This window comes from Ailuropoda melanoleuca, chromosome 3, assembly GCF_002007445.2.
Source record: "Ailuropoda melanoleuca isolate Jingjing chromosome 3, ASM200744v2, whole genome shotgun sequence".
Classification (NCBI taxonomy): Eukaryota; Metazoa; Chordata; class Mammalia; order Carnivora; family Ursidae; genus Ailuropoda; species Ailuropoda melanoleuca.
Window position 1 is genome coordinate 30,911,459 of NC_048220.1, and position 26,250 is coordinate 30,937,708.

General features: G+C 40.5%; 1 protein-coding gene across 5 annotated transcripts in view; it reads right to left on the minus strand.

Moving 5' to 3' along the window:
• NR3C1 (nuclear receptor subfamily 3 group C member 1) overlaps positions 1–26,250 on the minus strand; it is a 120,145-nt gene that overhangs the window by 18,757 nt on the left and 75,138 nt on the right. For 4 of the 5 annotated variants that reach the window (XM_034656201.1, XM_034656200.1, XM_034656199.1 and 1 more), the window contains exons 3-4: positions 10,369–10,535; positions 4,908–5,024 (exon numbers count right to left, since the gene is read on the minus strand). In XM_034656201.1, coding sequence (XP_034512092.1) covers positions 4,908–5,024; positions 10,369–10,535 — 284 coding nt within the window. The remainder of the gene's footprint in view (positions 1–4,907; positions 5,025–10,368; positions 10,536–26,250) is intronic. The other variant, XM_034656203.1, reaches the window with a different exon arrangement.

Below are 26,250 nucleotides of genomic sequence, written 5' to 3' on the forward strand. Positions count from 1 at the left end.
CTGTGCAGATGCTTTTTATCTTGATGAAGTCCCACAAGTTCATTTTATCTTTTGTTTCTCTTGCCTTTGGAGATGTGTTGTGAAAAAGGTTGCTGTGGCCAATGTTGTAGAGGTTGCTGTCTGTGTTCTCCTCTGGGATTTTGATGGAGTCCCGTCTCACATCGACGTCTCTCATCCATTTGGAGTTTATCTTTGTGTATGGTGTGAGACAGTGGTANATTCATGTATAGAAATGCAACTGATTTCTGAGCATTGATTTTGTATCCTGCCACATTACTGAATTGCTCTATGACTTCTAGTAGTTTGGGAGTGGATTCTTTTGGGTTTTCCATATAGAGTGTCATGTCATCTGTGAAGAGAGACAGTTTGACTTCTTCTTTGCCGATTTGGATACCTTTGATCCCTTTTTATTGTCTGATTGCTGTTGCAAGGACTTCTAGTACTATGTTGAATAATAGTGGCGAGAGTGGGCATCCTTGTTGTGTTCCTGATCTTAAGGGAAAGGCTTCCAGGTTTCTCCATTGAGAATGATATTTGCTGTAGGCTTTTCATAGATGGTTTTTATGAGATTGAGGAATGCACCCTCTCTATCCCTACACTCTGAAGGGTTTTAATCCGGAAAGGATGCTGTATTTTGTCAAATGCTTTTTCTGCATCTATTGAGAGGATCACATGATTTTTGGCTTTTTTCTTGTTGATGAAATCTATGACACTGATAGATTTGCGAATGTTGTACCACCTTGCATCCCAGGGATGAACCCCACTTTGGTCATGACGGATAATCCTTTTAATGTACTGTCAGATTCTATTAGCAAGGATCTTGTTGAGAATTTTGGCGTCCATATTCATGAGGGAGATCGGTCTGTAATTCTCCTTTTTGATGGGGTCAAGTTAATATTGGCCTCACACACAAAGAGAAAGTGCTCAGAGATCCAATGAAGGGCAATGAACAGAATTTATATGAAAGAAGAAATGTATTCGCCTCACTTATCAGGGATACAACCCATTTTGCTAAGACAAAAATAGTCATCACCTTTAAAAATAATTGTTAGATTCTTTGTCCTTAAAATGATAGAATGGTCCCATTGTGCACTGTTTTGTATATGATAGTGAGAAATTAAAGAATTCTCATGGAACATTTCAAAACACAGAAAAAGGATCATGACAGAGCTATTTTTATTTTACCATGCTCTGCTGAAAACACAGTATGGTGTGGTAGTAATGAGCATAAATCTGAAGCCAGCATGTTTGAATTTAAACCCTGGCTCTGTCACGTAGTCAGTGGGATCTCCCAGTTATTCCCTGGGCCTTAGTTTCCCTCTTCTGTACGGTGAGGGTAATACTGGTACCTTGCTCAGAGGGTGGCTGAGAAATCAATTAAAATATGTAAAAGGCTTAGAACAGTTGGTGGCACCCGGTAAGTGCTACAGAGCTATCATTACCTCCACCGGTGGTAGAATATGCCTTTAGAGTATTTTGAATGTACATAGTACAGCTGGAGGGAGGAGTGATGAACTTTAAAAAAGGAAGTGCTACTACACGTAACATAAGGCAATACTTTAAACACCGAAGGTACATTTCAAAGTCGTGGCAAGTACTTCTTTGAGAAGGTAAAAGAGAACATGCATGTCCCAAATCAATGCCCTGAAATAAAGACCTCTGTTCACATTAACTTAACGCCTACACTCCACATGAGAACAGGGTAAAGGACAGTGATAGGCTGGTGGATTTTCAAAAATCTTCTGTATTTAGTATAGAATTAATTTCTTACAATTTATCAATAGCCCTAAGTGAGAGAATTAATGCTTTTGAATAAAGCTCAAAATACTGACTAGAGACAGAATGTGTACTAATACATTTTCATAGAACTTGAGTAAGAAGTTGTTAACTGAATTAGTTCAGCAAACACTATTTTTAAGCACTTGACTAAGGTTTTATTTGATATCGAGTTCCTGACTCCTTGGAGCATAGAGATTGTCAGCATCTGATTTCTACAGAAGTGTTCTTGAGTCTGTGATCATTCCCCTCCTTTCTTAATAAAAAAATCTTAGTTTAAAACTTAAAAATATTCGGTATGAAATCTGATGTCAAAAACCTCCCTGCCTTTAAGTTGCATGTGATTCTTTATACCAAAAATAAAGCTGTAATTTGGAATGATTACAATACACCCTAAAATGAAGTAAAACATTGAGGATTACCCTTAAAAAACTTATCTGTACTCAACTGCCAGGCACTTGAAGCATTTAGAAAAGCTGCCTTAAAATAAATCTGGAGAATTACTTGGTATGGGGGCAAGAGCATCCAAATATACCATTTCTGATACTAAGGTACATTTATGGAGAGAATCAGGAATCAGCTCTGAGAAGAGCTGACTTGTTCTGCAATGTTATTTTGGGGCAGTCCTGAAAGGGAATGTTTCTAAAGATTACAGTTAAAATACTAACAAAAGGAAACATTTGACTCCTCTATCTTGTTCTTCAATACGGTTGAGCCTTGAAAACGTGGGGTTAAGGGCACCAAACCCCATGCAGTAAAAAATCTTCATGTAAGTTTCGAATCTCCAAAAAGGTCACTGGTGGCCTACTGTTGACCGGAAGCCTTATCAACAATACAACAGTTGATTTACTCTACACATAATTTTGTACATTGTTTGTTATAAACTGCATTCCTATAATGAACCAGAGAAAAGATTTCATTAGGAAAATCCTAAGGAAAGAGAAAATACATATAAAAAATCCATTTTAAGTGGACCTACCTGCACAGTTCAAACCTACATTTGTTCAAGGGTCCACTCTATTACACTCTGCCAAACATTTCTGGCATAGACACATACCCACTCTAAATAACGGTTTTATATATACAGGAATAATTAAAAACAAAAATGAGGCTTTCACATTAAAACCACATAAGAAAACCTCTATACATTTAGATTTTAGCCTTCAGTTTTTTATAATTAAAACTATGTTACCATGTATCATACGTCCTACCTAGTATCTGATACATTCTTAAGTAACAAACCAGAACTCTGGTTCTGGTGGGTAGAGGTTAATCTGGCCCTGCTCCAAAGTGTTCTGAATAATGTAAGGATCTCAAATAACCTCTGTGAGTAGAAAAAAGGATAGAGACTAGCACAAAGTAGCTCTTAACAAATGCTAGTGTCCCCACTATTCTCTTATCTTATATTGACATCTTATAAAAACATACAGTGCATGTTTTTTTTTTTTTAATAGTGTTTTGAGAAACTGCAGCTCTGTCTCAACTGTATGCTTACATTTAAAGATCTGATTGGAAAGGGCAGTGATGGTATTTTGTTAACACAGAAACTGAGATGTCTCTAGCTGTCCTGGTTGTCTTTTAGTGAGGGACGGCACTGCGGTTGTTACAGAGTTGGAGGAGAAATTTTATATAAAGAAAATAAAGTATATTTAAGTGGTTAGAGAGCAGCAAAAAGAAACTCAGTAAGATCAGGGCAGAAATAGAACAAAACAACTATCCTTGCAGCCCGTGAAAATGGCATTCATCTCTGTGGCTTCTGTAACACCTATAAGAAGATGGGCTGCTATCACTTTCTTTAAATCAATGCTTAACGTGTTGGTACTTTGCAGTCAAGTTTAAGCAACCTAGTCGCACTTAGAAAACACTGGGTTAAGTGACTGGTGTATCACGACCGTCTTCAACATGGAGCACTTCATCTGTCTGTGAAATTGGGAAATGAGACTCTTCACAGTCGAACCCAGCAATCTGTTTAATAGTTGAAAACAGGTCCACACACAGTGCATGCTAGATGGCACCAGCGCCCGTCTCCCTTCTACCAGAAGAACCACACGCTTGCTCTTCTCCCTCCTCCGTCACGATGTGTTCTCTGAATTACCTCTAGGGTTGGTCCACCGGTCTCTCTAGACAAGATGAGTCTTTCTAAAGTACAAATCTGATGGTGTCTCTGCCTTTATTTATTTATTTTTTTTACCTAACTCCTCCTCCCCAGCTTTTCTAGATTTCAAAGTCAGTGTTTCTTCTGTCAAAGGAGCTTTCCCAGCTTCCCAGGACAGAACGAGATGCCCCTACTCGTGCTTCTGGGGCTCTGGCCCCTTCTGCAGCCCACCATGCTGTCCTGAGACAGACTCTGCAACCTCGGTAGACAGTACGCTCCTTAACTGCAGGCACTGTTTGATTCACTGCCTGTTTCCGGCCTGCCTCCTTTGTGGGTTCTGGAGAGGGAAAGTGCTGCTATCTAAGGACAAAGGGTGTGGGTTCTTCCAGCACCACTGCTACCTTCGTGGACCTCGCATTCTCAACTACAGCAGAATTTCCAAAGTTTCTAAATGATAAGATCAAGGTTAATTATACAACTTGTTATAGAAACAGGGATATGAAACACAAAAGTTCTAACTAGTGTCAGGTTTCTTCTTTACTTGGAGGGCAAAGGCAAACCCATCCCAGTACCTCCTTGAGGAGTTACTTCCCCGGGCAGATGTGTCGTCCATCCACATTTCTGCAGCTATAGAGCCAAGTAAAAGGTGAATGAGAGGAAAAGGGACAGGTAAATACATCTGACAGAGAATAATTTTCAACTCTAGGGAAGAGTTTGGAAGCTGCAGAAAGGGAGGAGAAAAAGGTACGAGTAATGTTGCTTTGAAGTCATTGTTACGTAGTTGACTTTCTTAGTATACAGTCTGGCTATAATGAAGGCTGTGTGCGCCATCAAGAGCTAGTGAGAAAACTTAAACAGGATATGAAATAGTCATAAAAAAACTCCTAGTTTATAAAGCAATCATATAAAGTTACGTTAGTCAAGCACATATATTGTAATAACTAAATTCTTACTTTTGCTTACTTTCATTTTAAAAAGGAAAATAATGCATTTTTATATGTATGCAGAGACCATTCCTTTCAGGCATTTACATTACCTTCCAAGTTCATTCCAGCTTGAAGACATTTTCGATAGCGGCATGCTGGACAGTTTTTTCTTCGAATCTTATCAATGATACAATCATTTCTTCCAGCACAAAGATAATTGTGCTGTCCTAGATGGAAAACAAAGGTGCTGTCAAAATTTCCCAGGTTTTAAAGGAAATTTTTATGGAGAGACTTGCTGCGTTTCTCTTTTGGGTTGACCACAGGCAGTGATTAAGAAAGGTACAGCACACTTGCTTACATGGCCCTTACAGAGTTGCGAGTTCACCTTAAAAAAAAATCTTTTTCTGTTCAACAAATAATCGTAGTTCATGAAAAGCACTGCAGTATATACATAGAGAAAAGTGTACCAGTGCTCGGTCGGTGTACCACCTGTTTTCCCAAACTGAACACCTCCCTGATGGGGAAGCAGAACCCTTCACCACCCACCATCTTCTTGCCCCTTCCCAGGCACTGCCTTCCATGGCCACCTCATTCCACATACAGGCAGAAACTGTTTCAAGCACAGTTTAACAGCTATTGAGGATGTCTGTAAGCACTCCTTCATTATGACTTCTCACTTAATACTAAGGAGGGTTAAACAAAGAAGAAACTGCTTTCCAAATAGTCTGAGTCCCACATGGAAAAGGACTCTGATTCAGCTTTAGGCCACCACCTGCAAATCCAGTGTGCTCCCCCCTCAGCTCTGTGACAGGTGCCACAATTCATCTTGAAGGGGAAGGCTGCCAGCAGCTAGTTAGGGAAATCACACTGCTGGCCAACTAACTAGTACATGGATCTGACTGATACTTGTTCATTCATTCACATGCTTTTACAATGTGAGAATGTCTGACCACTGACCCCAAATATTTACAACTGTTGCTGTCTAAAATCTTTTGGCACCTAGGATTTAGTAATGTGGTAAGAGGCAGAAGTGCAGTTTTCACCTAGCAAAAAAATTTGACAGGAAAAGACTTAAAGTCTCTGTACCCTTACCCGCTACAAAATGCACATTCCTGTAGTTTTCTCTTAATCTGGTTATTGAAGGAAACTCTGAGGATCTGCTGGCCTGACAAAAACTCTGAAAGGACCCTCCTGCACAAGACCAGTGCAGCTACACAAACACTGGACAACTCAGAGTCCACAAACCTCATGCTAGAGGGGATGGCATTTGCAGGACTACAGGACATTTCTCTTCTCACAAAGAAATCACCTTCAGAGAAAAGAGAAAAATCATCATTATCAACTCACTAGGTTGAATATACCTCATTCCAGTTTCTGGGTCAGGATCTTTTCTGCACGGGACAGCCTAAGACTTGGATGGAAACAAACTCTGTTCACATCTTTAGGAGAAATCACCATGCTATTAAGCCTGTGTTTCGGGGACACGGTTAACTGTATCAGGCTCTAGTCTGTGTGAGGAGTAGGCCACCTAGTTGACTAGTGGCCTACAGTTGAGCTTTGTTCCAGAGCTGCCCTCCAAGGCCGAATGTCTGTACCAGCTATTTCCATTCCTTTCTGTGTTGTGTACATTTCATGACTTCTCTGGGTGACATGAAATGGAAGCACTAATCCAGTGATTCTAACCTTCTTAAAGCAAAAGGAGAAACAATGGACGCATCCATAGTTGGAGCAGTTAAAATATAAAGAGATTCGACCCCATAAACATCTCCTCACATCACTGTCCTGCAGAATCTGAGCTACTGGATTAGGGGGACACTGTGCCTTCATAAGTTAAAATCAGTCCTGGTTATTAGCGTGAAGCTAGGCAGGTCTGTGTCTTATCTATAAAAGGAGGAGTTTCAACTAGTGGGCACTATTTTACAAGACATGGGCATGCATCACTAATGGTCACTCCTGGTCAGTCCTTCTGATGAGACAGTGAGTCATCTTAGTTTGGAGTTCCTATGTCTTCTACCACTTTGTAAATTCCTCTTCTACCTGATAGGAGATGGGAGGAGAAAAGACTTAAAGACAGCTGTGATTTTTTTTTAACATTGTTTTGTTTGCATTGTATTTATTTTTATGGTTAATACCTATTTTTGGCAAGTAATTCTGGTGTCTATTTATGGTTGGTTTGGTAGCCAGTCTCCAAGATGGCCCCCAGTGGTCTCTGCCTCTTTGTATTCACACTCTTGTGCAGCCAATAAAATTGGTCTGTGTGACCAATAAAATATGGCTGAAGTCACAGTATGTCACATCTGAGATGATTACTTCCATAGTCTACTCTCTACTGTGAATCATTTGTTCTGGGGGAGGCCAGCTGCTCTGTTGAGAGCAGCCCTAGCTGAGTCCCACACAGCAAGGAACTGAAGCTCTCTGTCAAAAGCAGTGTTGACAGGTTTGGAAGTGGATCCTCGGGCTCCAGGCTGACTGCACCCCCAACCTACAGTCTGAATATGACTTTGTGAGGGGCCCAGGACTGCCCTGCTACTCACTTCCTTCCAAATTCCTGACTCAGAAACTGCAGGACACAATCAGTGCCTGCTGTTTTAAGCCACTAATTTTTGTCCTCATTTGTTACACAGCAATAGATAACTAACACAGTATGGAGAGTAAAATAGTTGTTTTTAAGTTAAAAAAAACAAAAAACAGTGGTCCAAGAAAAAGGGCATGTTCTGGGGGTTTCTGCACTTGGTCTACCCTATTTGAAACATCCAGGTCTTAAAGAAGCTGAAGCTCAGAGACTGTACATTTCTTTACCTGCTCTCAAAAACTGTGTGGTGTGGTAGACGTGCCCTCGTGAGGGCCAGGAAGCCCTTGATCTGAACTGCAGCTCTGTTTCCCAGCTATGTGATCTCAGTAATGTTTATTACATTTTCTGACCCCTATTTCCCCATCTGCAAAGCTGGAACATTCGCACCTAGCTAGCTGGGCTTCTGCAAGGGCTGAAGGCAGTTGTGTAGAAGACTTACAAACAGCACCTACACGTTGTGAGCACTCCATAAATGCTAGCTGGTAAGTAACTCCCTTGCGACTGCTTTCATCTCTGTATCTCACTCGATGATAAAAACTCTCAGATGAGAAAACTTTGGTTGTCTACTCTCAGAGGCCCAGTGTAGCACAGAGGTTAACAGCCTGTTTGGAGACAGCTGTGCTGGGATGCCAGTGCTGCTTCTTACACTCTCAGCCTCAGTTTCCTCGGCTATCAAGTAGGATCACTGCAGCCTCTGTGAGCTCACAAATCCCTTAATTGAATGGTGTGACAAACCTAAAACAGTACTGGGTTCATGGTACAGTGAGGGTAGTGGATGCCTATCGCCATTATGACCCACCAACAAAGCTTACACGGAATTCTGTGCAAAGGGGATGTAAGTCAGAGGGACTCGGGTCGGGGGAGGTTATCAGTGAACCAGCATACATGGAAAGAAGTGAAGCTACCCAGAGTTTTCTTCTGTGTACAGAAAGGCGAATCCCAGAATATTGAGTAAAAACTTCAAAATAGCCATTCAGCCCAGATCAAGGATTTAGATAAGTAATAAGTAAAACTTGTGCAAATTTCTTAAAACCAGTTGTATGTTTGGGTATTTACATTATGCCAGTCTGAGGGTGGGGGTAACTATTATTTCCAACAGGTGCTGAAAATTGAGTGCCAGGTGTAATGCAGATCTTACAAACTGCATCTCTGTAATTATCTAAGAAAGTGCTCCAAAATATGTATCTGGGCTTTAAAACATTTCCATGATGTCTAGAAAGGAAAAGTAAAACTGCTACGTGCTAGGTTATCAAAAGATTGCAGAATTTAGGAGCTGGAAGGGACATGCGAGAAAATGAAAATCCAAATAGGATTTACTTAACAGACTCCACAGTTAAACCTTCTCCTACTAATTAATTGAGCCATCAGACTTAAACGTTACATAAACATTTTGAAATGTTCTATGAAATTTGTACCTAAAAGCAACTATAAGAATTTTAAAGCAGGGGTTAAGCCCAGAGGGCATCTGTCCTCCAGTGGTATTTTACGGGGGAGGGATGTTTAGCGTTTGTTTTTTTACACTTTTTAAAGGGTACTGGATGCTTTTAGGTAAGCTTGCCCTCTCTAACATCAATGCCTGCCTTCCTTGCTCCAAATGTCTTCTCTTGCCAGAATGACATATACTTGGTCCCTGTAAGCATTTGAATTTATAGCCCCGTTTTAAAGAATTTTTCATTCTCCATTTTAACTAAAATATTTTCTGAAATACCCATTCTTTCTTCTAAGGTTCCACAGTCTCATTCTGAATTTCACTTTCAGAAATCAATTTGTTAACGTTAGTGTAATATTATTACTGCTATCACTGCATTTATATCACAGAAATAACTCATGAGTTGATGAAGTGCTGAAGTAGCTAAAGTGAGGACAAGAACAGGCTTCACACCCTCGGGTCTGTGGTGAGTAACTGCACCTGGGAGGGCTGGGCGCTCTGTGTGACCCCTCCATGGGACCAGGCAGCCCCTGACCTGGGCAAAGCCTGCATCCCTGTGCTCTGTGTGGGATAACAGGAGTAATTTTATAGTTGGCTCATGTATTACAAACTAATCCAAACAAAAGAAAATGACTCATCTGACTCTTAAGGATATGCAAACAGAACTCTAATAATCCTTCTCATACTGTGAGTGGATAGATAATTATACTTCTTTAAAAATTAATATAATCAGAGCTTTAGATAATGCACCCGGGCCACACTACCTTCTACCTGTTTTACAGGTAACTGAAGTACATGATTTTTTCCCAAGACAATTCACTGGTAAGATGAAAGAAATAATTTGAGTAACTTCCAATACTAATGGAATGAATTTCTCTTTCTTAAAGGAGTTGATGTTATTGCCCCTGTTGGGCTGAATCCACAAGGGTAAAGTTCATATTAATATAATAATATAGTGAAATCGGCTCCTCTGAAATACCTTATTTCTTGACCTCCTTAGGCAGTTTGTCACTTCTCCTTTTTTTAACCTCCATTCCTGGAAACTGTTAACTCATCCTTCACTTCAAGTAGACGGTGACCAGACAGAGCACAGGGACCAGCTCTTATGCCGAATAAGATTCCTGGCTCAATAGGAAAAAAAAAATTCCATCCAGAGACTTTCCCTCTCCTAGTTCTTACTGTCACTCATTTCTGTCACACTAGAATAGTTGGTGGTTTTAGAACCAACTACTTGCTGGGAGTTAAAGCCCATGATTCTGGTACAACGAAGATGATGTTACTGCCCGACCCTAACAACACCATTTCACACGACAGTCCTTTCGTAGTTACCTTCTGTTCTCTGACCAGACTCCCGCCCCTCAATTTATACTGTTCTGTTTTTTCTAGTTTTGCTTGTGTTGGTTTTTAAAATCTCTTTCCTGCCCAAAGGCCTGAGACCCAACCCCTCCCCCCCCACCTGCCTTTCCTCACGTCCAGCCTGAGTGGGGTTTGCATATAACAGAAACTTCAGAATCTACCTTGAGAGACAAGAACCCAATAGAGGAAAAATAAAACTCTTCAAAACACACACTACCTTCCACCGCTCTTTTGAAGAATACTTTGCAGCTCCCACAAGTCAAGACCCCGTAATGACACCCTGAGGCTTCGTCAGAGCACACAAGGCAGAGTTTGGGAGGTGGTCCCGTTGTCGCGGAGGAGCTGGATGGAGGAGAGCTGACATCTGGTCTCATTCCAGGGCTAAAGAAGGACGAAAGCAGAGACATGATTTAACTGTCATGACTGCCCAAGAAATATCAAAATCCACTTGTCTTACCTCCTCACTCCCCAGCGCACATGTTCACACTGGCTTCATGGGCTAGCAGGCGCTACAGCTGCCCACCTAAATATATTCAAGTAATGTTTGATTCTTCTTGAGACAAAGAGTGAGGTCATTTCTTTTTAAGTATTCCCTAAGAAGAATGGTGAAAACGAGCTTCACTCAGAAACTGGAATTGTTAGTTGCAGAGGGTTTATATTCATCGTCCCCTTTATGAAGGTGTCCTCTGCGTATGGTATCAGTCACCATTTTTAAGTATGCAGTTGAGTCCGGCTCACTGGATAGCCTGCATCGACCACCGTGGTCCAGACACAGTATGTATCAGTCACTTCAGAAAGGTGCCTCCTACCCCTTTAATTGCTTAGGACATCAATTTAATTTTTGATTTTTAAGATCTCGTACAGGCATCTTTCTAAATTCAGTCACAACTCAGGACAGCCCCCCCCCCCCAATGTCCTCCACGAGAACTACAGCTTTTTACAGTAGTCAAGTTTGGACCAACATCTCTCATTCTCAGGGTCGTCTGGCTGAACCTACGGCTTCCAGAGGACAAATGCAGGAGTGGGACTCTCAGCCTTGCATCTGGCTCGCGGTGAGAGCAGAAAGAACGCTGGGCTTTGGCAGGGGGGCCATTGTTCTGCCCTCCCCACTCCGTAGTTTCTGAAGGTAGGCTTAAGAAAAAGGAGGAAAGGGGGAATCTGCTTCTCCGACCAGCTCCCATTTTTCCTTTTGCAGACTTCTCACCACACTGAGTGCTGTTCTAATGTTTGGAGAAGATCCTCTACTCCTCATTTGTTTTGGAGATTTTCTACAAGCCCAAAAGCTCCCCTCAGTTCTATCCGCAAATGAAACCACTACACCTGGCCGACCCTCTGTCTGTCGAAGAGGCTTCTGTCAAACAGATAGTGTTCCCACCACCCTGGTTCTGGGAATAGGCCTCAGGGTTCCATGATGTTCTCTGAACACTGTCAGGAACTTCTGGAGACTTCTCTATCACAAGGTATTGATTCCTTGCTGGGTTTGGGAGAGTGAATGGAGCACATGCTGACCGCCTACAGTGGGAGACAATCACCTGAAATGACTCTGCTGTAGGTCTGGCGTGAGCCGCCCTGGATGAATGGAAACTTGTGACTAATGCAGAGTGGCTGCTCTGGGCCAGAGGCTGACAGAGAAGTGGGAAGGTCTTAGAGTGAGTGAACAGAGCAATGTGTCAGGGAAGCAAACACTTCCTTGGCTTAAGTCCTGAAGATGCTCCTATTCCTGCTCAGCCCATCTCTGTCATCTGACAGCTATTTTTAGGGACCAACCAGTTGTTTATGGAAAACGAGTGTAATATTTAAAGATTTGAAAGGTTACTTCTGTAATGTTTCCTCAACCAATTATATGTATCTGTATACATTACACACAAACACGTATGTACTTAAAAAAAATTTTTTTTTTTTTACATAGTTCTTTGTAGTAGAGACATAGCTCAGTGATGCTGCAGGTTCAGTTCCGGACCACAGACAGCAGGCAAGTGAGTATCGCAAGAAAGCAAGTCAAACGACTGTTTCGGTTTCCCAGTGCGTATAAAAGTTATATTTATACGATTTTGTAGTCTATTAAGGTGTGCAAGAGCTTTATGTCTACAAAAACAATGTATATACCTTAATTTAAAAATACTTCATTGCTAAAAAATGCTAACCATCATCTGAGTTCTCAGCGAGTCATCATTCACAGACCACCATAACAACTACAATAAAGAAAACATCTGAAATAGTGAGAGAACTACTAAAATGTGACACAGCACTGAAAGGCTTGCTTGACTTTGTATTTTTTACAAACTGACGCTCTGTGCCAACCCTAAGAGCAATAAAGCAGAGTGCCCTACGACAAGGTGTGCCTGTACTTTGTAAAGCACTTCATAAATACAACCTTGTCGCCTCCCTGCAGCCCGGTGATTGGGGGCCTGTCTGCAGTTAAACCGACATGCTTCAGATCCCTGCCCTACCACAGAAAAAAGCCTGTGTGACCCTGGGCTGGTGGCTACTGCTTTGAGCCTCAGTTTCCACGAGCAGACTGGGAAGGACATCACCTGTGTGCATGTGTGTGATGTGAAAACAGGAGAATACACACAAAATCTAGCACATTGTTCCTGCATTGAGCAAACACTCCGTAGATGTTCCTTCTTTGCTGTTTCAGGAAAACTAGAGATTTTATGAAAAAGCATTATGTAAGTGGAAAGTAGTATAAAGCCTAAAACCCAGGATGGTGTTCCCAAATTCTAGCTTATAAATTAGAGCATATGCAAAATGGGCCGCTGAAGCACGAGCGACTGACGGCAACAGGGAAAGGGAAAATGAAATGAGCAAATGCACCGGTGCAAGTGTAGATAGGGATCTGTCATTCCAGTCAGCCTCCTGGCCTCCCCTCCGTCCTTCTATGCTACCTCACATAAGCACAGAGTATGTGGAACACTGCCAAGTGTACCACAGACATCAGTGGAGGAAGTCCGTTTTTGTCACACAAAAATGAAGACGAGGATGGCCTGTAGTGAACATCACTGGGAAACATGGATCAGGACAACACGGTACACAACTCCAAGTGTGACCCTCTGATACTGAAGGGCTGCAGTCCAACTGAAGGGCTAGCACGACAGCAAACCACATGGACTCGCCATCATTTAATAGGGATACATGGCAAATACAGGACAGAAAGAAATCAAAAGCATGTAAGAATCCGAGTGTGCCTCACACCCCTTTGAATGGAAAACCTAACATGTCTGGGGTCTTTGATTGGCGTGTGCTGACAGCTGTGCCAAACGTTCTGAAGATGCTAAGAGCTGCTCTTATGGACTGACTCTATCCACCGTGCTTTCTTTTAAGTGAAAACTCCTAGAAACAAAGTGCCTTGTTCCAAATGGATACTCAGATGCTGTTGCCCATTTACAGTGGAGAGTGTGCGCAACACCAGCTTATTCCTGAGGCCATGGGGTTTACATTAGAGTTGAGAGAAAGGAAAAAAAAAACAACAACACACAACACATGCAAAGCTGGGTTTTTCTCTTGAGTTCTCCTGCAAGAAAAACAAGTGACGAGAGGAGGCTCATGGACGGATTGTGAGAACTAATCACATCTTGAGGAGCACGTAAAATATGCGGGTAAATTAGATCCTTTCATTTAGCCCACGTTCACCACCCCTGAATAGCAGGCCCTGTGATGATACAGAGGTCATATCACATATGTAAGTCGTATTGTGGGTGAAATGCATCATTGAAATAATGAACCTTGAAACTTGGTGAATGTTTCTTATCTGCCTCCTGTGACATGAGACTACCTGGAGGACTATAGGTAAAGAAAAGTGCTGTAAACATCCTTCCCTGTGAGCCAGGGGAGGGTTAATGGTCCTCCAGGAGCTTATGAAGTTCAGGTAATTGTAGATATTCTTTGTGATTCTACCCCCAAAATATGACATTTTGGTTTTTTAAAGGTTAGTGCTACAGTGTGCAATGTGAAACCCTATCAGCGAAATTTTTGTAACGCCTTTACATTAACATCACGGGTCTGTCTTGCACTTTGAATGGATCTTTTACCCATGCATAATTTCGTACTGTCATGCATTAGTCATTTGGAAAATATTGTTTCACTGAGTTAGGCAGATTTTCCAAATGTTGACACAGTTCATTAAACAATGTAAGAGTCACATCTGTCAAGTTCACAGTGGCAGATAGAAGTCTTAAGAAGTTCTAAATTTTGTTTGAAAGCTCGAATTTTTAGAGACCGGCAACAAATACTGTTGTCTTCCTTTAAGTGATAACCTCACTTCAGTCATTTCTGAGAAAACCTCTCCCAGGCACGCAAGGCTAAACACCATAGTTTATTCATGGTATGCCATGAAAAAGGTGGCTGTTCACCGCACAACAGTCTTACACCTACTCCTCTTTGACACAAGCCTAAGTGCATAATAAGCTTTATGCATTTTCCCATTCTGTCACACAGATGGACAGTAAAAGGACATTGTCAAAAGTGGAGATGTAAAAGAATTAGTAATATTTTGCTTCCTCCAGGATATTCTTGAACTGTGAGTGCACACAATGACTACTGTACCCCAGGATGCCAGCAGAGTTACTCATCATTGCTTTTGTACCGTCAGTGCAAATGTCAACACAGTGAAAAAGGCAAATAGAGACGGTGTATTATCTTGAATGTACTTCTGAAAAGATCTTGGGGACTCCCAGGGGTCTGTGCACTACATAGGGAGAATTGCTATTAGAGAATAGTGGGGACTCAAGGTCAGGCAGGCTAGAATTCATAACCTAACTGCAATGTAGTAGTTTGGTGACCTTTTTATCTCTCTCAATCTCAATCGCCCTCTTTCTAAATGGGGACTGTAATGTACCTGGCAGAATGATCCAGTATTGCTTACTAAGTTACAGGCTTTCTCCCCAAAGACATACGAACACGGATTATAAACATTACAAACCCAAGTAGTGGTGATGGTTTAGTCTTCAGGTTAAGTGAATTAAATCACTTTTTATTTGGAAAAAAAGAAAAAACAGTATGACCTCAGAAAACGAGTATTCGTTACCATGGGGGGAAAATCCTGAAAATAAAGCTACTACAACTGGATTAATTTTTACCAGCTACACATGGAACAGGTGTCATGTTCTCATAGGCTTACCAGTTTTTATCCAAATACTATAAACCAGTGGTTCTCATTTGGGAGCAGTTTTCCTCCCCGGGGAAGGCGTGGGGGGGGCACTTGGCAATGGGTGGAGACATTTCTGATGGTCACAAGTGGGGAAATAACACTGACATCTAGTGAGGAAAGATCCGAGTGCTGCTCGGCATCCCACAGTGCACGGGACAATCGTCCACAACAGAGAACTACCCAGCTTCCAGTGTCAATAATGCTGAGGTTAAAAACCCTTTGCCATAAAGCTTTCAGCAACATAGAGGGAAAAAAAATTTCAACATGCACTAGAAACATTTTAAAACCTTTTAACTATCGTTAAGTAGAGCAAGTGCCCTTACTGAGGCAGCCTTAAATATTCTTTGATTCAAGTTAAGTCCAAAAAGAGATTGAAAACAGAAGTGGCATCAGGGACTAGTGATTAATTTGTCCCTCGAGCTCTAGCCCTAAAAGGTGGTTTTTACACACCAAAGTCACCTGCATTTTTCTTATCTTTTTTCATTAGGAAGAATGTAAATACTCCGTTGCACACACCAGGTGATTACATTTTCTGACTGCCCATTTATCCCTGCATTAGCTAAAGGATTACTGATTTGTTTGATAATAAGCTATGGACTAGTTTTCAAGTCAAACAGAAAAACAGTCTGGTGGAAGGCTTTCGCAGTATTTCTCTTACATGGTTTTAACCAGTACGCATTTGTTTAGCGAGAAGAAACACTGATGATTCTCTTAGCTTTGCATTTATTGAGAAAGGCTTCTACTGGTTTTAACTTCAGGTGTATATTAAGACAGTTCCCCCAAACTATGCATCATTTACTGCACTCATCTTGGGGAGAAGATTAGAGCACCAAACACTGTACTGTATTAAGCCTGGAGCATTTTCAGTAAAGGATGCATGAAGAAGGTAGTGCCTTTTTCACACCTTTGAGACACCAATGGCCTGTCATTTAGCATCGCTGGGCTTAGTTGCTGTCTGTAAAATGAATGTCTTCCATCAGTAAACTCCAAGAGCTTGCCCTTATTTCCCAAGGTGGGGGTGGGGTGGGGGTATAGGTAGGGAAGAATACATTTGGGTCTGCAAGAAGCTTCTCTGCTCCTTTGTATTTATATGAAGAGAGAATATGGTCACTTTATCTACATTTCTTTCTTAAAGTCTGATCTAACATGTGTCACAGAAGAAATGTAATTCTTTCTCTTTGGAAGGATCAGTCCTCAGTCTGGTCACTGTGTTAGGTAACCTGAAACCATAGGCTGCATGTCCTCGGCTCTGTTCCCTGCATCGGCGGACATGACTTTTAACCAGTAATGATGTTGTGGAGTGAGGATGTGTGTTCTCAATTCTTAGGAGCACACAGGGATAATAATGGCCTGGTACATACGGAATGAGGAATGTGATCTCTTCAAAGAATTCAAGAGTAGGTGTGACACAGTGGGACACTTACTACCTTTTCCTAATGTCTATCACAGTGTATCGAAGGTTGAAACTGATGGCTGTGGAGCTGTTTTTGAGCTCACATCTCACCTGTAATGTTTTTTCCCATCTTTTCATGATTTGGTTTTTCTCATATACCAATGTATATATATAGTTTGACTGGATTTTATTTTTAGGGAGTCAGGTGCCAATCAAGTTGGTTAAGCTAGAGTGCTATTCAGTAGGTATGTTCATTATCGGGTCCACAGCTGAAGGCCATTGCGAAATAATTATCTGCGACCACACTGTCTGCTTGAGTTTAGGCTGGTCCCAGTATCTGTGGGAGTCATCTTGGGTTTCAGTCATATATGTCCCTTTGCAAGATTAAATAGACTATCAGATAGGGTCTATTTTGGGTTTGTAGTTTAATTTAGAATTGTGTTACACTGACGGTTTGTATTTGACTTCATTTTACATTAGTTTGAAATCAACTATTTTTGAATTCTGGAATTTTGAACATTTATTGTAATTTGTAATATGATTGCTGTGAAACACTTGAATGAAGGTGGTAAGGAAACCAAACACCGCTCATTTCTACCCCAACTACAAAAGGAACTTATTTCTAAGTATCTTACGCTATACTTAGAAGGACTTGAATTCCTTTCACTATGGTTAGTAACTTGGGCTTAAATGCAGAAATTTTGTCCATTTCAACCCCCTTTCCAGTCTTTTTTATTACCCCCTGTGGCATGGTCACATACATTTTCCTTCTTGTCCACCGTGACTGCAGCCATCTCAATGCATGCCTTCTGTCTCTTGCCTTAGCCACGATGATGGTTTATACTAAGAACTCCTGACTCCCACTGCTGCTTCTTCCATTCCTTCCCCACACTGCTAAAACTGCTTTTGTCCATCATACGTCTTTTAATAAACTCTCCGGGATTCCTCCACTATATAGAGTTCAAGCCCAAAAGGGCCCACATTCTGGCTCTTCTTTCTCCAATTTTAAGTCTTCCCACCCCTTTACACAAACCATTTGGTTTATCACTTAGGGATCCTGGATTCTATAAATATTTATGAAGTGACTACTATGTGCTCATGTTTCTTGGGAGTATTGTGCTAAGAACTGTTCCCCTAGCCTGGAGTGTCCACCCTGGCTTTTCGGTTCCATGACAACCTCTAGACTTCCTTAAACACTGCGATGCAGCACTTTACATAGCTGATCCTAGGATACCTTTTGATGGAGGTGGAGGTTTCTATCACTAATTCCTCTTGGGTAAGGGCCATGGGTTAGGCCTGTTTATATTACCAGCATCTTGTACAGTGTCCGGTAGATGTTATTGTAGTTACTTCATTTAGACATTACATCTTTATCTGTTCTGCAAAAGAATACAAGGCAGCTAACATAGGTAGCTGTTTGAGATTATAACCAGGATATAGGTTTCACCTCGCGACTACTAGGAGCTACTGTGGAAGGTCTTTCTTTATGTACATTATCCCCTTTACTGTGTTCCACAAACCTATGAGATGAGTTCTGTTTTCGAGATTTAGAGAAGGTGGCTTGCCTAAGGTGACACAGTAAAACTAGCAAAGCCAGGATTCAAACCCAGGTCTTCCTGCCAACAAAAACAGTGTTTTACTGATACTCCACTTCTTTCACAAAGACAGAGTGGCAAAACTAAACAAAAACAGTGTTCTTAACTGATACTCCACTTCTTTCACAAAGACAGAGTGGCAAAACTAAGAAGCTGAAGTAGACCTATGTCTTCAAATTGAGGTATGAAGGCCTTCTACTTTGTAGGCTGAGGTCTGACTTCTCAGTGGTACACAACAAAAGGTAGCAAATTCCCTTCCAACCAGGATCTGCAAATCAAGATTTTTGCCCAAGTAACAGTTGCCCCAAACGGGTCAAACAGATAAAAACTGTTGCCTTAAAATTGTGCAGCAGTCTATATTGTTGGACTAAATTTTCAAGTGACCTATACACAAATGCTCATCTCATTCTGCACAATTAGCGCAATTCCTAAATCCCTACAAAGACGTTTGTAAAATCAAACAAATTCAGAGCACCTGTGTCCTGATTCATATTTATATTAATATAAAGGAAGGAATGAAACCCTCAGAACAAACCCCAACTTGATCTATGGCCACACGCTTCCTTCCTTACCTCAGTCCAAAGCCAAGGATTGGTTCTTCCTTTCTCAGATTTTTATATTAGTGTGAAAATTTCTTGGTTTCTCTATCATGCCAGTCTACCAGATGAGAGCATTTTTTTGTGTGTTTTGTTGTATGGTTTTTTTGTTTTTGCTATATACATTTCCCTCGGGTTTTGGTGATGTTCTTACTTCACACCCTGGTTTCTAAATATCTATTCTAACAATTCAAAGGAAGAATTCTAAAGATTGAATAAACAGTGAAAGGAATGGGGAACTTGTCCCTCAAAGAAGACCAAAGAAAGAAGAAGGAAAGAAATGTTTACAACGATGTAGAAGTTACTTAGTGGACATCCGCAATACAGGCAGGCAGATGAAGGATTAAGGCAAACGGTGTTTAGGAGGTGGAACGAAACATTCCCATCATAGTGTAATGCTCATATTTTAAGCCAGACGACGGATATTTTAATTCTATATGCCAGGTTCCACAAAGCTAGGTACTTTAATAAGTATATTACCTCAAATAATCGTTCCTACTAGTCCATTTTACTGATGACAGGCCATTTGTTTGCCCAAAGTCACATGAGCACAACCTGGATCTGGATTCAACACTGCCTTATTCCTGAACCTTTGTTTCTTACCTTCGTAACCATGTCACCTGGCAGGGACCTATAATGTAATATCCATTCAAGCTCGACAGAGTTTTTAAAATCTTGTGTGAGTCACCAAGTAGATAGTCTTGAGGGAAAGTTAAACATTAAAAAGAATTTCTGCTTTTTCTCTCTTCATTAATATCACAATAGAACAGAAATTGCCTATAATTAAGAGATTTGAGAGGTGGGAGGAATAGGGGGATCCTGGGCTTACCTCCTTGCATGGACACACAAAAATCTGCAACTACGAGTGGAACAGCTATCTCAGAAAGAACCAAGATGAGCAGGAAAGATCATATGCAACTAAGGCTGTTAGAGAGCCCAAATGAGATGTGCACGAAGGGCAGAGACACAGTTTGGTCAGGACCCACACGCCTGCTGGGGAGGCCCACAAGTGGGAGAGAGAGCACAACCACAGACACCCTCACTGAGGAAGGAGGAGTCTGAGCCCCACACCAGGTTCCACTACACAGGTGAATGGCACCAATAATGACAGGCTCTGAAAAGCAACAGGGCTTTTAGCCAAGAGAGTCAGAGGACCCCAGGAAATGGGGACTGCACTCTTACAGGGCGTGCACACATTCTCACTTGTGTGGAGGCCCAAGGCAGAGGCAGCAGTTTGAAAAGCACCTGCCTTACACGTGAAGGAAGTACATTCACTGATGTTGGGGGGTGTGTGCCAGAGGGGCAGGGATCACTTAGAGCACTCCCCAGGGACAGTGGCCCCAGCAGGCACCATTTTGTACTTGCCACCTATACCTTGCTGGCCTAGCACCGACGGCACCGTTTCTAACACGTCTTCTCTGTTGTGCTAACACCATACCTGGCCTCAGTGTTTTCCTGTGAACTCGCCTCATCCAGCCAAGCTGGAGCCCCTCACAAGTGGCTTACTGCCCGACCTGTCCTGTAGGCACCACAGCCCCTGCCAAGCACCCTGTCCTGGGGTGCCAGCCCAGCAAACTGGAACAACTACAAGAGTTGCATGCAGCCAGCTGTGCAGGAGGCCTGCCTGCCCACTGACCTGGCTGTACTGTTGCAATTGGGCATTGCAGCCAGCCCCACACACAGCTGTGAGTCCATACGAATCGGGACCCACCACAACAGGGGTATACACAGCCTACCCAGGGGTTACTCCTTGGGCCCCGGGGTCAGGTGACCAGGGCATTTTAGGCTACTGGACCCCACAGAGCACCTCCTGCAGAAAGCTACTCCTTCAAGACTAATAGTTGTAACTGATCTACTACCACAGAGAGAGAGTTAGGCAAAATGAGGAGACAGAGTATGTTGCAAATGAAACAACAATACAGTAACTCAGGGGGAAAAAAAGCCCTAAATGAAACAGAGCTAAGCAACCTACCAGATAAGGAATTCTAAGTAATGCTTATGAAAATGCTAACTGAACTCAGGAGATAAATGGATAAACACAGTGAGAATTCAACAAAGAAACAGAAAATATAAAAAAAAGCCCACCAGAGCTGAAGAATACAATAACTGAAGTGAAAAATATACCAGAAGGAATCAACAGCAGATGAGACGATGCAAAAGAAGAGATCAGTGATCCTGGAAGAAAGGTTAGTGGAAATCACCCAATCGAAACAACACAGAAAAAAATTAAAAATCCTGAGCAAAGTTTAAGACTATCCTCTGGGACAACATCAAGCGTACTAACATTTGCATTGTAGGGGTCTTAGAAGGAGTGGAGAAATGAGACAAAACCTATTTGAGGAAATAATGGCTGAAAACTTTCCTAACCTGGTGAAAGAAACATACAAGCCCAGGAAACAGAGAATCCCAAATAAGGTGGACCCAAAGAGACTCATACACATTATAGAAGATCTTCAAAGCGACAAGAGAAAACTTGTTCCATAAAAGGGAACCCCTATAAATCTATGAGCAGATTTTTCAGCAGAAACTTTACAGGCCAGAAGAGAGTGGTATGGAAAACACAAGAATACTCTTTCTACCTGGCAAGATTATCATTCCAAATTTAAGGGGAAATAAGGAGTTTTCCAAACAAACAAAAACTAAAGACGTTCATCAACATCCAACCAGCCTTACAAAAAATGTTAAAGGGACTTTAGAAATAAAGAAATTATGAAAAAAACACTTTGGTAAAGGTAAACTTACAGTAAAGGTAGGGGACCAACCACCTATATAGCTAGTATAAAGGTTAAAAGACAAGAACAGTAAAATCATCTAGATCTACAGTACTTAGTTAAGGAATACACAAAATAATAAGATCTAAAATAGGACCTCAAAAACGTAAAAGGGTGATAAAAAGGTAGTGTTTTTCGAACATGCTTGAACTTAAGTGACCATCAACCTAAAAGAGACTGCTATATACAGAGGCGCACAAAAAATAAAGAGGCAGGAAATCAGATGTAACACTAAGGGAAGTCACCAAATCACAAGGAAAAGAGCATGAGAAGAAAAAAGGAACAGAGGACTACCAAAACAACTAGAAACAATGAACCAAGTGGCAATAAATACAAATCTAGCAATAACTACCTTAAATGGACTAAATGCCCCAACCAAAACATATGGTAGCTGAATGGATTTTTAAAAAGACCCATTTATATGCTGCCTACAAGAGACTAGCTTCAGATATAAAGACACACATAGACTGAAAAGGAAGGGGTGGAAAAAAATATTCCATGCAAATATAAAAGAAAGCCATGGAAGTGATTCTTGTATCACACAAAAAGAAAGGGTGTAACAAGAGACAAAGAAGGAGATCACATAATGATAAAGGGATCAGTCCCAGAAGCAGATATAACACTTCTAAGGATCTATGCATCCAACAGAGGGGCATCTAAAGACACAAAGCAATTATTAATAGACATAAAGGGAGAAGTTGGCAGTAATCCAGTAATAGTAACGGACTTTAACACCTCACTTACATCAATGAATATATCACCCAGACAGAAAATCAGTAAGGAAACATTGGCCTTAAATGACACAGGAGAACAGATGGATTTAATAGATATGTACACAACACTCCATCCCAAACCAGAGGAATACGCATTATTTTCAATTTCATATGGAATATCCTCAATCTCTATTGAGATAGATCTCAATAAATCTGAAAAGAATGAATCAAAACAAGGATCTTTTCATAGTGGTATGAAATTAGAAATCAATTATAAGATAAAAATTGGAAAAAACACCCAAACCCATGGTGGCTGAACAACATGCTACTCAACAACCAATGGGTCAACAAAGAAATCCAAGAGGAAATAAAAAATAGCTCGAGACACATGAAAATGGAAACAGAACAGTCCAAAATGTTTGGTTACAGCAAAAGCAGATCTACAAAGTTTATACCAAGATTGGCCTACCTCAAGAAATAAGAAAAATCTCCAATGAACAATCTGACTTTACACATAAAAGAAAAAAAAAAAGGACAAATGAAGGCCAAAGTAAGTAGAACAAACTGAGGGTTAGAGAGGAGGTGGGGGGAGGATGGGAAAGCCTGGAGAAGGGTATTAAGGAAAGCCTGTATTGCATGGAGCGCTGGGTGTTATACGCAAACAATGAATCATGGAACACTGTATCAAAAGCTACTGATATACTGTATAGTGACTAACATATAATAAAAAAAATTTAATGAGAAAAAAAGTAAAAACAAAAAACTAAGTAGAAGGAAGAAAATAATAAAGATCACAGTGGAAATAAATGAAACAGGGATCAAAAAACAGTAGAAAAAATCAGTGAAACTAACTGTTGGTTCTTTGAAAAGATAAAACTGATAAGCAAGCCAGAGTCATCAAAGAGAGAGAGAGCGCGCGCACACCCAAGTGAATAAAAATCAGAAATGAAAGAAGAAAAGTTACCACCAGTACATAAAAATACAAAGGATCCTGTGAGACTTCTACAAATGTTTGCCAACAAATGGGACAACCTAGAAGAAATGATAAGTTCCTAGGAACAATCTTCCAAGACTCAATCAAGAAGAAATAAACCTGAATGGACCAATTATTAGTAACACAATTGTCGGGAGTTTTTTGATTATTGACTCAACAAAAGTCTAGGGACAGATGGTGACCCAGGTGAATTTTACCAAATAGAGTTAATACTTATTCTCAAACTCATACACAAAACTGAAAAGGAAGAAACGCTTCCAAACTCATTCTCTGAGGCCAGCATTACGTTGATACCAAAAACCAGAGACACCACAAAAAAGGAAAATTACAGGCTAGTTATCCCAGATGAACGCTGATGCAAAAATCCCCAACAAAATATTAGCAAACCAAATTCAATAATACATTAAAAGGATCTTATACCATGACCAAGTGGGATTTACTCCAGGAATGCAAAGATGGTTTCAGTATCTGCAAATCAGTCAATGTGATATACCACATTAACAACAAAAGACTAAAAATCATTTGAGTATCTCCGAAGTTGCAGAAAAACCGTTTGATAAATTTCGACACTTATGATAAAAACTCTCAAAAAAGTGAGTAGAGAGAAAACTACCTCGATGTAAAAGGCCATACATGACAAACCCAGAGTTAACATCATAATCAATGGTGAAAAGCTGGAAGCTTTCCCTCTTAAGATCATGAACAAGACAAGGGTGTCTACTCTTGCCACTTTTACTCAACATATTATTGGAGATCCTAGCAGCACAGCAATCAAATGAGAAAAAATAAATAAAAGGGATCCATACTGGAAAAGAAGTAAAACTGTAAAACTATTTGCAGACAACATGATACTATATATAGAAAATCCTAAAGGGTACATCAAAAAGCTAATTAGAACTTACAATAAATGAATTCAGTAAAGTTGTAGGATACAGAATATACATAAACCAGTTGCATTTCTATACACTTCTCTTAAAAAAACAGTCCCACTGATAACTGCATCAAAATGAGTAAATTACCTAGGAATAAATTTAACCAAGAAGGTGAAAGACCTGTATGCTGAAAACTGTAAGATGTTGATGAAAGAAACTGAAGATGAATAAATGGGAAGATATATCACGTTTATGGATTAGAAGAATGAACACTGTTAAAATGTCCTTACTACACAAGGGCAATCTACAGATGCAGTGCAGTCCCTATCAAAATACCAACAGCATTTTTCACAGAACTAGAACCAAATAATCCTAAAATGTGTATGGAACCACGGAAGACCCCAAAGAGCTAAAGCAACCTTGAGAAAGAACAAAGCTGGAGGTACCCTGCTGCCTGATTTCAAAGTGTACTACAAGGCTGTAGTAATTAAAACAGTTTGGTCCTGCCAAAAAAAACCCGACACACAGATTAATGGAACAGAATAGAGAGCCCAGAAATAAACCCATGCTTATACAGTCAATTCATTTATGACAAAGGCAAGGAGAAAAGATAATCTCTTTAATAAATGGTATTGGGAAAAGTGAACAACAGGCAAAACAATGAAACTGGATCACTTTCTTATACACAAAAATAAACTCAAAATGGATTAAAGACTTAAGACCAGAAACCATAAAATTCATAGAAGACAACAGAAGCAGTAAGTTCTTGGGCATCTGAGCAGTATTTCTTTGGATCTGTCTCCTCAGGCATGTGGAACCAAAGCAAACATAAACAAATGGGAATATGTGAAATTAAAAAGCTTTTGCACAGTGAAGGAAACAAAAAAACAAAACAAAAAGACAACCTACTGAATAAGAGAAGGTATTTGTAAATGATACCCCTGCTATGAGGCTAATATCCAAAATATACAAAGAACTGACACAACTAAAAAAAAAACAACAAAAACAAAAAACCCCACAGACAATCCAATTTAAAATGGATTCAGAGGACATGAAGAGACATTTTTCCAAAGAAGAAATCCAGAAGGCCAGCAGACACATAAAAAGATGCTCAGCATCACTCATCATCATACAAACACGTCAAAACTACATTGAGATACTGCCTTACACCTGTCAGCTTGGCTAGTATTAAAAAGACAAGAAATAAGTGTTGGCGAGAATGTAGAGAAAAGAGAACGGTCATGCACTATTGGCAGGAATGCAAACTGGTGTAGATACTGTGGAAACCAGTATGGAGGTTTCTCAAAAAATTAAAAATACAACTACCACATAATCAAGCCATATCCCTTCTGAGTAGCTAGAAAAAAATGAAAACACTAATTCAAAAAGATATATATACACCCCCATGTTCACTGCAGCATTATTCCCAATAGCCAAAATATGGGAGCAACTTAAGCGTCCAGTGATAATGAATGGATAAAGAAGCTGTGGTGTATGCATATATGATGGAATATTACTCAGCCATACAAAAGAATGGAACCTTGCCACTGGTGACAGCATGGATGAACCTGGAGGGTATTATGCTAAGTGAAAAAAGGAAAGACAAATACTATATGATTTCATTTATATATGGAATCTAAAAAGCAGAATGAACAAACAAAACAGAAACAGACTCATATATACAGAGAACAATCTGATGGCTGCCAGAGAGGAGGGAAATGGGCAGATGGGCAAAATATGGGAAGGTGATTAGAAGATACAAAATTCAAGTTATAAATAAGATAGGGGAATGACATGTACAGCATAGGCAATATACTTAATACTGTAACAACTCTGTGGTGACAGATGGTAGCTAGATTTATCTTGGTGATCAGTTAATAAGGTATATAAACAATTCATCACTATGTTGTGTGCTTAAAACTAACATAATATTGTATTCTAACTATAATTCAGTTTTTTACAAAGGTATGAAAGTAGGGGCGCCTGGGTGGCACAGCGGTTAAGCATCTGCCT